Source organism: Grammomys surdaster, unplaced genomic scaffold (genome assembly GCF_004785775.1).
Source record: "Grammomys surdaster isolate TR1022 unplaced genomic scaffold, NIH_TR_1.0 126531, whole genome shotgun sequence".
In the NCBI taxonomy this organism is placed as follows: domain Eukaryota; kingdom Metazoa; phylum Chordata; class Mammalia; order Rodentia; family Muridae; genus Grammomys; species Grammomys surdaster.
Window position 1 is genome coordinate 11,454,079 of NW_021621323.1, and position 12,518 is coordinate 11,466,596.

At 41.3% G+C, this 12,518-nt stretch overlaps 1 protein-coding gene across 1 annotated transcript in view; it reads left to right on the plus strand.

The window, feature by feature from the left end:
* Enpep (glutamyl aminopeptidase) overlaps window positions 1-12,518 on the plus strand; it is a 74,963-nt gene that overhangs the window by 37,435 nt on the left and 25,010 nt on the right. The window contains exons 9-11 of the mRNA XM_028760411.1: window positions 4,193-4,258; window positions 4,388-4,539; window positions 11,730-11,809. Coding sequence (XP_028616244.1) covers window positions 4,193-4,258; window positions 4,388-4,539; window positions 11,730-11,809 — 298 coding nt within the window. The remainder of the gene's footprint in view (window positions 1-4,192; window positions 4,259-4,387; window positions 4,540-11,729; window positions 11,810-12,518) is intronic.

Genomic DNA, 12,518 nt, shown 5'->3' on the forward strand with positions numbered 1-12,518 from the left:
CTTTACATGTGCGGATACCTTCTACTTGTGTGGATACTCTTTACATGGCTGGGCCTGCGATGACAAGGTAGCCTAGACCAGGGGCTTAAACAAAAAACATTTGTTTTCCTACAACACTGGTAAAGTCCAGGGTCGAGGTGCTGCATTTCAGTTCCTGGTAAGAGTCCCTTTTGTCCTGCAGACAGTCCCCTATGTCCTCATGAGGCACAGGAGACAAATATTCCTGTGTCATTTGTAAGAGCCTGGGTCTCACCATGAGGTCACTTCCTCATTACTTCACACCAACCAGAATACCCTCCTGAGGCTCTGAGGCCATCATGAATGAATTTAGGGACATAGTTCATTACACAGCAGCACGACAGAGACATTTAAGTCTGTCTCTACTGGTATTCCCACACAGAAAGTAGAAGGTCTTTTCCTTATTATAGATTTGGAAAATCTTTATTATAAACAATCCTACTCTTATGAAGTCAGTGAAGATGGATACCTTGGTCCCTTTGAGAAGATCCGTAAGAATTCATTTTCTAATGTTCTGCACACAGCCTATGTTAACATGCCATTCCACTGGACATTCCAGTTCATGTTTATTCTTCTAGAATGCCCTATGCCAATCATCTCAGAATCTGTGTCTCCTGCTCTTTATTGAAGTTACTATAATGTCTCCTTATAGCTGCCCCAACGTCTGGGTGGGCCCATTCCAACCTAGAAATAGAATCACATCCCAGATGCTTCTCTTCCTCGCCACCTTCCATTGTGATAGCCCAGGGATTTGATACAGCCCATAAAGCATAAAAGACAAAATTTTTACACAGATTATCAGTTCTTTGTCATGCTGTTTTCTAGGACCATGAGACTGCAGGACAATCCCACCCCCAACCCCCATAGCTCTCCTGTTGCCATGTCTTCATAGGTGGCATTTATTTAATGCTTTGATATCTTAAAAGGTAGTGGTCCCTGTTTTGGACAAATAGTAAAATGCCTATGTGCCTATTCAAGAAAGAGAAGAGTAAAATTTAGAAAATATTTAGGATACATACAAAGCTATTTCGCTCACTAATAAAAGATCCTGTGGGGATATGTGGTGCAGGAGCTATGAGCATGTGTGACACTCTGCGAGTTTCACACTCAGTTCTCACCACGTTTCTACTGTGAGCATCTTCATGGAGGGAGGCCTTCTTTCCCAGGTCCTTAGGTGTGTTTCAGAACCTACAGAATTTTTCACATATTGCGTAATCGAGAAAATGTTTGTTGAGTGGATGTCTGTAATGTATAATGTTGAACATACAAATAAATAATAATAATAACCCTGGGCATGGTGGGGCACAACTTTAATCACAGCATTTGGGAGGCAGAGGCAGGCAGATCTGTGAGTTCAAGGCCAGTCTAATTTATATAGTAATTTCAGATCAACTAGGGCTACACAGTGAGACCCTACTTCAAATAAATAAAAAAATATATTAAAAAGAAAGAGAAAAGAAAACTTACTTTAAAACTTTTTTGCATCTCTATCTGCATAGTTCTCATTTAAACTGCTGCTAAGACATTCTCAGTGTCTTAAGAACTGACTAAATTAAATACTCCTTTATAGTAGCTTCTGTGGAGAACTATCAAAAAAGTCCTTAAAAGTAAACAGCTTAGCTAACCATTCCATAAATTCTCAGATCTTTCAATAAATTCTCAGTCCTCCTTAACCTAATGGGTTGTCATTAACTTAAAAAGTCTCACCTGAGACTAATAGTTCTCAAGTTACAACAGTCTCTAACCATGGCACCAAATGGTCCTACAAATTTAACCTGGCTCAATGGCTAATAGGCAGTATGTCTCATACAACTAAAGTGTTGTGGAGTGAATTTATTTATAGGAATTTATAGGAAAATATGATTTATAGGGGAAAACCCACCAAAGCACTTTTTCTTTCTTCCAAATTTCAAACCTGAATGGATATTTTCAGGTATCTGTGTAGTTCTCAGATCATCTGAGACATTCAACCTGTCACCCGAATCACCCTTGTCATCGCATCATGGCTGTCACCCCAGAGTCCCATGGTCTGGCAAGCCTTTACAGATTCTAGCTTTCTGCCCAGACTAATTGATTCCCCATTAGGAAAAGTGACCATTGAGGAATTTGGGTTTTCTGTGTTCATCCCATCAAGTACAGTGTCACACAGCAAAATGACGCCGTCATTCACCCCAAGAGGGCCACAACTGTGCATTGTAAAAGTGCAATAGATGCTGAGGCATTAGTAACAGTGTGTCATTATGAGGAAGGTATCCATCGTCTCTTGTTCTACTATTAGTACTAACTTGGGAAAAGGTGAATGGATGAGCTGGGAAGGCCTTTTCCTTCCTAGGACAGCAACAACACACAGTGTTCCTTTTCCTTTTGTGCTCGCCAGTACCAACTAACGAGAGAGCTATGGCCAAGGTTGTCATGTGACTTAGACTCGGAAGCTGATGTGACTGTGACGAGGGGAGGAAGAGAAATTCTTAGTGTAGACTATTAGGAAGCGCCGACCTGGCGAAGACAAAGGTGGTGCTTTTTGGTACTGTTTATGTAAATTTCAATCTGGCCTCTAGTTCATGAGAAACAATAAACTGTAATGAAGGAGAAGATGAAGAAGAAGAAAAACAAAAGGAGGAGGAGGAGGAGGAGGAAGAGGAAGAGGGGGAAGAGGAGGAAAAGGAGGATGAGAAGGAAGAGAAGGAAAAGGAGAAAGAGGAAGAGGAAGAAGAGGAGGAGGAGGAAGAGGAGGAGGAGGAGGAGGAGGAAAAGCCAAATCTATACCCACACATTGGTCCAGCATTCATATTCTTGCGAATCAGTCTCAGACGCACCTCTCTTCCTCCAAGGACACAGGCATTTGGCCAGGGTCATTTCTTTCATTTTAAAAACAGGAGCATTATATTAAGTAATATTTAAGGTTCTATCCAGTTCCAAGATGGCTTTACTTCTCTGCTGAAAATCTTGTAAGTGCACAAAGAAACTATTTAGCAGGATAGACACAAGGTCAAGTCCAGCTTAGACTACACAGCGAAATTCTTTCTCAAAAATAAACAAGAAACAGTAACAAAACACCCACTGAACAAATGAACTCTTCCAAGATGCTTTTATGAAGGCATCACTCCCTAGAAGATGGCATTAACCTGTAGTTACAGTTAGAATTGTTATTATATCCTAAGTGTCGTTATATACTAAGAGTGAAATGAAGACCAGAAACACACTTCTGCCTTCCCTTGCCTGCCCTCTGGTGGTAGTGTTGAGAAGTGAATTAACCAAAAGAATTAATATGGTGGCAGGATTCCAAGGCAGCCTCAGCCCTGTTGGAGGTGTTCTGGGATTCTAAGTTTGTTTTAGTCCTAAGTTCCTGAAACAAAAAAGAATATAGAAGATAATGTGACCTAGATATATTACCTCCAAATATTAAAGCAACTTAGAGATTAAATGTTAACATACAAAGTTACCCACTGGGAACAAATGAAAAGTTTGATTTCTAGGTAAGATTCCCACATATTAAATAGCAGGGGTTTACAGAGTCACAGCAGGGAGAGAGCAGGAACACTGGCAAGTCTCTGGAAGACCAACCTTCCCCCCAACTCCCATATACCAGACATGGCTAGGTAAGGGGTTAGAAAAGACTGAGATAGTTCTCTGGGGACATGTCCCAGTGCTTCTGAAATTCCCATGCAGCGTTCTTGTAAGCAGAACTTCCCAAGGGGCAGCTTTCTATTTAAAAGATTTATGTTTTTAAAGTATTTGAAGAGTAAAGACTTGCTCTCCAAAGGGGCTAATTTCTCCCATTCACTCATAACCATCTTTGTCATTATTCAGAAGACTACATATGTGTTCATTCCCTTAGCACGGCAAATTCAACCCACTACCATTTAAGTTCAAGAACTAAAGAAGTGTCCACCTTTAAGATGGCTGAAAAAAAATGGAAAGAATACTTAATAATATGAAAATCAAATAGCACTGAAATATCAGTGTCTGGAAATGAAGTTTTACTGCAAGAAAGCCACAGCTATTTCTTATATGGCGTGTGTGGGGTGTGTGTGTGTGTGTGTGTGTGCGTGTGTGCGTGTATGATCTCATGTCATGAAAACAGCATGAACAGTTGTGGAAGGTCCGGGTGAGGCTGTGGAGGTACGATACAAGGAAAGCCAAGGCTGGGCTTTAAAGCACTCATCTTTTACAGATTTACTTGCAAAATTTCCAGTTCAAGAACGCAAAAACTTCAGACTTTTGGGATTCGCTGGAAGCGGTAAGGGAGGCAATATCCTCAAACATCTCTTCATCCAACTGAAAAGCGATTTACATTTTAACATCACTAATTATTTTTAATTTCCCCTCATTTATAAATTAATGGAGCTCCTTTGTCCCCCAATGACAGGCAAGTAATCAACCAGTGAAAGAAGTCATGGACACCTGGACCAGCCAGATGGGCTATCCTGTGGTTACTGTGAGTGAAAGGCAGAACATCATCCAGAAACGCTTTCTGTTGGACTCCAAAGCTGATCCTTCCCAGCCACCGTCAGAGCTTGGGTAACGATGACTCACTTGAAAGTATAGTAGAAAATATTCAACAGAAATACTGCTCATGCGCTTATGTCTGCTGTCCTGGTATGATCGGCATATGATGGTATAAAGGTACAGCCTTTAGGCAACAGAGAGTTCAAAGCTAGCCAAGTGACAGACTGAGCGTATGCCCACATTTGTCTTCTACATAGACACCAAAGAATAAAAGAATAGAAGCAGTAAAAGAAATAAGGCGGGGATGGTGTTGAACATGAGTGGGTGGGGCTGTAGGCAGCACGGAATGCTGGGAGAAAGGCTGAAGAAGAAATCGTGGTCCAAAAGGGAACCGGGAAAGATGCTGACAGATAATAACAGGAGCCTCCCTGTCCCTAGACAGGCTCTACACTCACAGTGTGCAGTGCACAGTAAAGAGTACAGAGAAGCCGTGAGAAATGAAGCTGAAAATGGATCGAGTAATGAGTCCAGGCTGTGCCATTTGGACCTACTTCTCCACTTCGTTCTCATTCATCACTCTTGCCCTCACTGTAGAGAACTCTCAGAAGTCTGGCGGTGACAGCAGGCAGGAATCCAGATGGCTTGTTTCCCGAAAGAAATAGACTAAAACAGTAGAGGACAGCCAAAGACTTCCACAGTGGCGGCTCCAGAGCAAAAACATCCTTGCAAGGAGGGTGGGCTGGACGTCCCCTAAGACCTGCTCACTGGAGAAGCTTATTTCCAAAACCTATCTCCCTCCTCTATAGAAGAGATAGCAAGAATAATCAATTTTGTCTTGAGAGATAATTCAGCTGATAATAGACTTGCCATGTAAGCTTTAGGGCCCGAGTTTGCGTCCCTAGAACCCATGCGAGGCCAGACAGAACAGTGTGCACTGCCATTCCCAGTACCTCTATGACAAGAAGTATAGTGGCTTCGGGACACACTCCGTAGAACCCTCAGCTGGTCTGCATACACAAAAGTGGACGATAGAGGGACCTTGTCTCATATAAGGTGGAGGGTAAGGACCAGAGCCTCAGCTTACCCTCTGAGGGTGGCATGGCGTATGCACACTCACACACAAACAGATGCACACATCGTACATGCAGACTCAAAACAACAAAGTAATCGACTCAACTCTCCTTTCTTAAATATGAAAAGACAGTTGAGTATGAGAAGACACATGAAAAAAATGTCTAAGCATAAAAGCTTAAATGCCAGGTGGACAAATGGAAAAGTCCTGACTCTATGGACATTATTTAGGAGCCAAAAACGAAAAGAAAAAAAAGAAAAAAGAAAATTATAAGATATATTCAGAGATTTTTTTGTTTTAAAAAAGCTGTTGTGCTTATCATCCAAGACAGAGTTCCTTAGAAAGACAAACTGAGAACACAGAAAGAAGACTAAAATTTTCATTGAAGTAAATTTGGGAGAAATTCTCCAAAATTGTAAAACTGACACAATGAGATGGTAAACATGAAGAAGGCAAGCTTGAAAGTCTAGTGTCCGAAACAGAGGTGAGCAGCTGGGCATAGGGACGGAGTCTGTAAGCAAGTGAGGACCTGGCCCAGGTGTGGCAGCAGCTGTGTCTCTTCCCAACTAGCAGGGACACTGTTTGTAGCTTGTAGAGTGTATCAGATGGAAATGAACAAAGGCTATGAATTGTCCTCTGAGAGCTGGTTGTGAAGCATCAACTAGCCCTCAGTGGCTAGTCTCAGTTTATGGAACAGCAGTAGTTTGTTCCTGGGCCCCGTGGGTATATCACACGGAAATGAAGAAACCCTATGAAGTGTCCCCTGAGAGTTGGTTATGAAGCATCAACTAGCCCTCAGTGGCTAGTTTAGTTTTACAGAACAACAGCAACACCAAGAAAGGTGGGGTGAGACTCTTACCTAGAGGTCTACTTGTGACTCACAGAGAAGCCTGAGAATCATTTTATTTTATTTTTTTTAAATTTTATTGTTAATGGGAAATAGAAGTGGAAATAACATAAGTGAGCTAGCCCATGCCTCTCAGGGTTAAAGCAGAACATATTGGGCAATCAGTCAAGTTAAACTAGAGATCCAACCCAGAAGCTTTTGCCTGAGGGAGGGATATGACAGCCTGGGGTTTTCAGCACCAGCTCTTCGAATTTTTTATTAATTATGAACTTATGTAAAAATTGCCCAAGGCTAATTCCCCTGTCCATCTAAGCAGCACTTCACTTTGAAATTTAATCAAATTACCTTGTATATAACACATAAACTTATACGTGTCATCAAGTTCATCTAAACACTACTTTAAAGTTTTAAATTAGAACTTTAACCCTAAGTCAATCAGTGATGGCACACACCTTTAATCCTGGCACTCAAGAGGTACAGGCAGACAGATCTCAGAGTTTGAGGCTAGCCTACAGATTGAGTTCTGGGACAGCCAAAGCTATATACAGAGACATCTTGTCTCAAAAAACCCCCAAACCTAGTAATTTTAAAATATGAAGATACATCTAAGATGCATAAATCTGTATCATCTGCATTTTTATTTTCTGTATATTTTTATAAATCTAATTAAAGCCCAAATATAGAGTCAGTGGCTCAGTGGGAGAGGGCACTTGCAGCCCAATCTGATGTCCCACATTCTTTTCTGGAATCCACACAATGATAGCCTCTGACATCCACATGTGTGCCCTCTCCAGACTGAATAAATAAGTAAATAAGTGCAAAAGACATTAAACCTACATATAAAGTAGATCAAAAGACATTTTATCATGTTAAAACTAAAGCCCACAATTTTACCAGAGAAGATTCTCCCCCTAATATTAAATATGGCTACTGAGTTAAGATGCTTGAAGCATTTCAGCTGAAATCCAAGATAATATGTTAATCTCTTTAATTGGGTAGCTTTTTAGAAATGTCTATAATATAAATCCAGTAAAGTGTGATAATCTCAGAACTTACCACAGTTAAGAGACTTAGTATGTAGTTTGTATATGCTTGGCTCAGGGAGTGGCACTATTAGGAGTTGTGGCCTTGTTGGAGTAGGTGTGTCACTGTGGGTGTGGGCTTTAAGACCCTAGTGCTAGCTGCCTGGAAGTCAGTATTCTCCTGGCTGCCTTCAAATGAAGATGTAGAACTGTCAGCTCTACCTGCACCATGCCTGTCTTGACACTGCCATTCTCCACCTTGATGATAATGGACTGAACCTCTGAACACGCAAGCCAGCCCCAATTAAATGTTGTCCTTATAAGAATTGCCTTGGTCATGGTATTTATAAAATACCATGGGTGCAGTAAAACACTAAGATACTTAGTCATCGTCAAACTTTGTCCCAGTGCTGTAGATACTTGTGCACAGTCAGAATGACTTTGCATACCAACCCACATACCCCCCAACCCCCAACCCCTCAACCCCCCAATGAGGGGAAGATAATCAGACTTTCAGGACATCAAGCACTGAGACCAGCCCCAAGGTCACTATTCTGGTCCAGCTGAGTCGTCTATTGGGTAAAGTGGGGTGTCATAGCACATCACCTGTCCCTGGGCATTGCCCCAGCCCTACCTACACCCCACTTTTTATAGCTCTCTTTATACTTTTAGCATTTAGTTTGAATGGAGAGAATTTCACATCTGCCCACTTCCCAGGCTCCTTGCGGTCTCCACTACTTCTTACTTCTTACTGAAGAGACCCTTGCCTCTCTTTTGTCATGATCTTGATGTTATTCAGTGCAGTTTCTATATCACTGTATGTCACATGTAAAGTATCACAAGGTCAATTCTTTGGGAGGAGTTACTACAGCATGAAGGAGGAGAATTACCAGGTATGAAGAAGGTATTTTGGGGAAGCTTTAATAACTATAAACTAGTTTCTTTGCAGTCATTATTTGGTCTCAGTAAAGTAGATTGAACAGCATTTCGATGTTAAATTTCCAAGGCACCAGCATCCAGTAGGAAGTTTCACAATAATTATTCTCCCCCATCCTACTTGAGAACTGATTAGCTGAGTCTCAGTTAATTGGGAGAAGGGCATAGAGTGAATGGGAGACTTCGTTTCCCCAGGATTTAATATGTAAGGTGAGAAAAGGGGATGACGATAGCGTGTGTGAAGAACTTCCAGTTTGTAAGCAGTCACATGTATATACACTGCAACACCAAGCACTGATTAAGTTGCTAGAGCTACTTGACATCCTTCGGATCTTTGGATCTATTTTATGAAAAACAGATGTGGAAATCGAGACAGAAAGGGATTAGGCAATTCAAGGTTGCCCAGAGAGGACGTGATGGGACCTTCATTTGACTAGAGGCAGACTAGCTACAAGACCCAGGCTGCATAGAAAGACTGGAAAAGTGTGCAAGGGAGGTGAGGGAGGGACAGCCCAGAACAGGGATGCAAACCACGGTGGAGGTGGTGGCTAGTAGAGTGTGAATTCAAGGGACCCAAGGAAGAAAACTGACAGATGACATTTGTATTTTCCCAAGTTCTCTCCAGTGACAACATGTGCATTGGATGTTACAATGTGTAAGTCAACAACATCCTCTGTCTTGCAAAACCAGCTTCCACTAGGCAGGTTTCCCAGTAATTGTTTCCTCCTGTTATATGTAGCCACTGATTTATTAAGCAAAGACAGCCAGCCCTTGCTTTGTTTGAGCTAGAGGGATTGGCAAACAAACAAACAAACAAACAACCCAAAAACACATCTCCTTGGTTATCAATTCCCTTCTATGGGAATAAAAAAATTACAGTCAAGTAAACCAAACATATCATTAAGAATAAAATCTCTTTTTGTTATAATAAGTTTTTAAATTTTTTTCAGCAAGAGAGTACCGTTGTAACATTTATACTTAGTATTTTTCTTAAGTTTTTAACCAGATACTATACACATCTTATTTTGATTCCTAGAGGCATGATTTTTAGAGATCATTTGTTATAAAGTAGATTTATTTGTCTTAGGTTTATCAAATACAATTATATATTCACAGGAAAAGAAACAGAAAATAAGCTCTTTCTTCCTCATTGAGAACAATTTGTCACAAATCAATAGTAGCTGAACAAAGAAGCAAGAGACTTCCAAACCGAAGCGAGCCTTCCTTATATTTCTCTTTATTAAAATATTAGATTGCAATAAATACTTTGAGGCACCCTATTATCTTGTATAATTAGCATACATGTATAAGAATGTATAAGCAATACCTTTATCCACAGTGGGGAGGAGGGGACTGGTCCTTTCCTAGGCTGAGGCTCAGCTCCCCTCTCCTCCGACTTACTCTTTTGTGGTAGGTGACGGTGCTCTCAGTTACACTGTGGGCCGTGTCTTTCTCTTTGCTTAATCTAAGATTAGGAGAAGCACAGAGCAGAAAGTTTTATCATTCAGATGAACCCTGTGTGGGTCATATTGTGGCCTCCACCATCTCTTTCAACGAACCATTTCTCATCTCTGTCTGTGGGATTTCTTCCTATCAGGCCCTTGGGTGCACATTCCAAATTAAGAGACAGAAGATTGAGAGTAGGTGTGCCATCTTAGATGATTAAGTCAATGTCAGTGAAGAAAATCAGAGTGGCTGGATTTAGCATTGATGGAGCCTGTAAGACAGTCAGACCGCTAATTACACCTTCAGGAATAATCCCTGATACCGCTGAATTTAGATAAGCCTTTATCGCTTCATTTATATGACTTCCACTCTTGAGCATATTATATTCTCAAATTTTTTTCTTTACTCAGTGGAGATTAGGTACAATATCATGATGCTAAAGTTAGAAGAGAATAGTTCCACTGCCTTCCTTCATTTTGACTTAAGACATTCCCAGACATCCCAGGATAGCATGTTTTGTATCTGTTTCCAGTAACACATCTTCTGCCAGTCTTTAGTATGGTGTTGTCCCTGGGAGGAGTATACCCTATGTGAAGACTCTGCTCACAGATCATGAAGCCTCTGGCTGTTCCGTGTTGGGTCAGGCTGGTGCTAGAGAAGATGGGGAAGACAGATTAGTCTTCCAGTTAGCACCAAACTAGCAGTACAGCAAGAATATAGACTGGGATCCATTACAATGCTGCTTTGTTCCTCTTCTGAGAAGCTGTAAACCTCCCTAGAAACAGACCTGGAGATTTCCAGTGAAAGTGACTTCTTTGGAAAGCACAGGAGCAGGGGTGGGGGAGCAGCAGGGGTTCTGTATGAAGCAGGATCGGTAGAGACTATCTGGCTGCCAAGTGTGGGGAAGTTCTTTAGCCTGCTCAGAGGTACTTGGCAGATTAGATAAGATAGGTTGTCACAAGCATCCATCACGACATTCAGAGGAATATATTTCCTGGAACTTTGGGCTTTCAGACTCCAGCAGCCTGACAGCATCTCCTAGTTAGCCAGGTTGGAAATTATACCCAGGTAGGGAGGGGAGAGAGCTGTTAGGAGGTGGCATTGGGTAGGCCTGAAGAACTCACAGCATTCACTGGAGAGCCAAGGGAACCACTGGTCTCCTGAACCATGTAGCCAGATATTCTACTGGAGATAGGAGGGTGGCAAGTTCAAGACTTGCCTGGGCTGCAGAATGAGTTCAAAGCCAGCCTGGGAAGTTTAAAGGGGCTCTGTCTCAAAAGAAAAATTAAGTCATAGCTCATTGTTAAAGGACATCCTTGGCATGCAGGAAGCCCTAGAATCAACCCTCCAATTCCACAAAACTGACACAAACAGTAGAACAAGACAGGCACCCCTTTTTCTTTCCCTGATGTGATTGAAATACTAACTAGCAAAGGAGAACACTCGGGCACCCGGGAAATAAGCTTAACTGGTGATTTTCCCTTGCAGCACTGATGACATGGTTGCAATTACTAAGTGAATTTTAGAGATGACCATGTAATGCTTAGCGGGTAGGAAGGCAGAATTTCAATATAATTTGATAGAAAACATGCCATGCTAGAATCTACAGTCTCGGATGCAGAGGCTCTCCACATCATGACATAAGATGTCACATTTATACAAGTCACGCTGTGCAAGATATCTATTTCATGGCATCTTTACTGGATATTGAGTCTTTCTTCTCCCTTATCTAATTTTTATGTAAATTTCTATATTCTGTGTATTTATAGAACTATCTGGCATGACCTATCTTCGTCCATGAAGTACATTTTATAAACTATGTGTGTAGTGTGCTACACACTGACCAATCATTTATAAGGAAAAAAATGTGTTCATCTGCTGATTTTGATATTTAAGCTTCTCATGATTAAGTTAAATGTTTCCTTCTTAAAATTTTCAGTTACACGTGGAATATTCCAGTCAAATGGACTGAAAATGACAACTCAAGGATCACAGTCTACAATAGGTCGGACAAAGAAGGTAAATGTTATTTAATACATTCATTTCTTCTGTGAATTGATGGATTTCAGTAAACTAATAGAAATACATCAAAGCAGCAGTTAAGCCAAAACTTGTACATTTCAGCTGAAAGTCAACTCTCAACTAACTTACCCACAAGTCTAAAATTTTGTCTACAATGAGAACTTCCCCACCTTGAAATGATCCTCTTAGTGATTTATCACGGCAGACAGGAATAAATCGGCAGAGCCAAAGGAATTTTACTTCCCTGTCAATCATTGGGAAATCAAGCCGTAAGGTTCCGACCTTTCCCAGCTTCCTCTCTGCTCCGAGCCTTCTGTTCTTTCTTCCTTTCCTCTTCTCTCTTTCTTCTTCTGCTCTTTCTATCAAAGAAGGAAGACATTGAAATTCTTAAAACAGTACACAAATGGCCTGCTTTTTATTTTATTTTATTTTTTTTCAAATTTTTATATATGATATTTTTTTATTGGATATTTTATTTACATTTCATATGTTATCCCCTTACCCCATCCCCCACCTACCCGGGAACCGCCCCATTCCCTTACCCCTCCTCCTTCTCCGTGGATGTAACCCCCATCTACCCCCCCTACTCCCACTTCCCCACCCTCAAAATTCCCACCCCCTGGGGCGTCCAGCCTTCATGAGGTCAAGGATCTCATCTTCCACCTGTGCCCGGCAGGGCCCTCCACTCTTACATATTCAGCTGAAG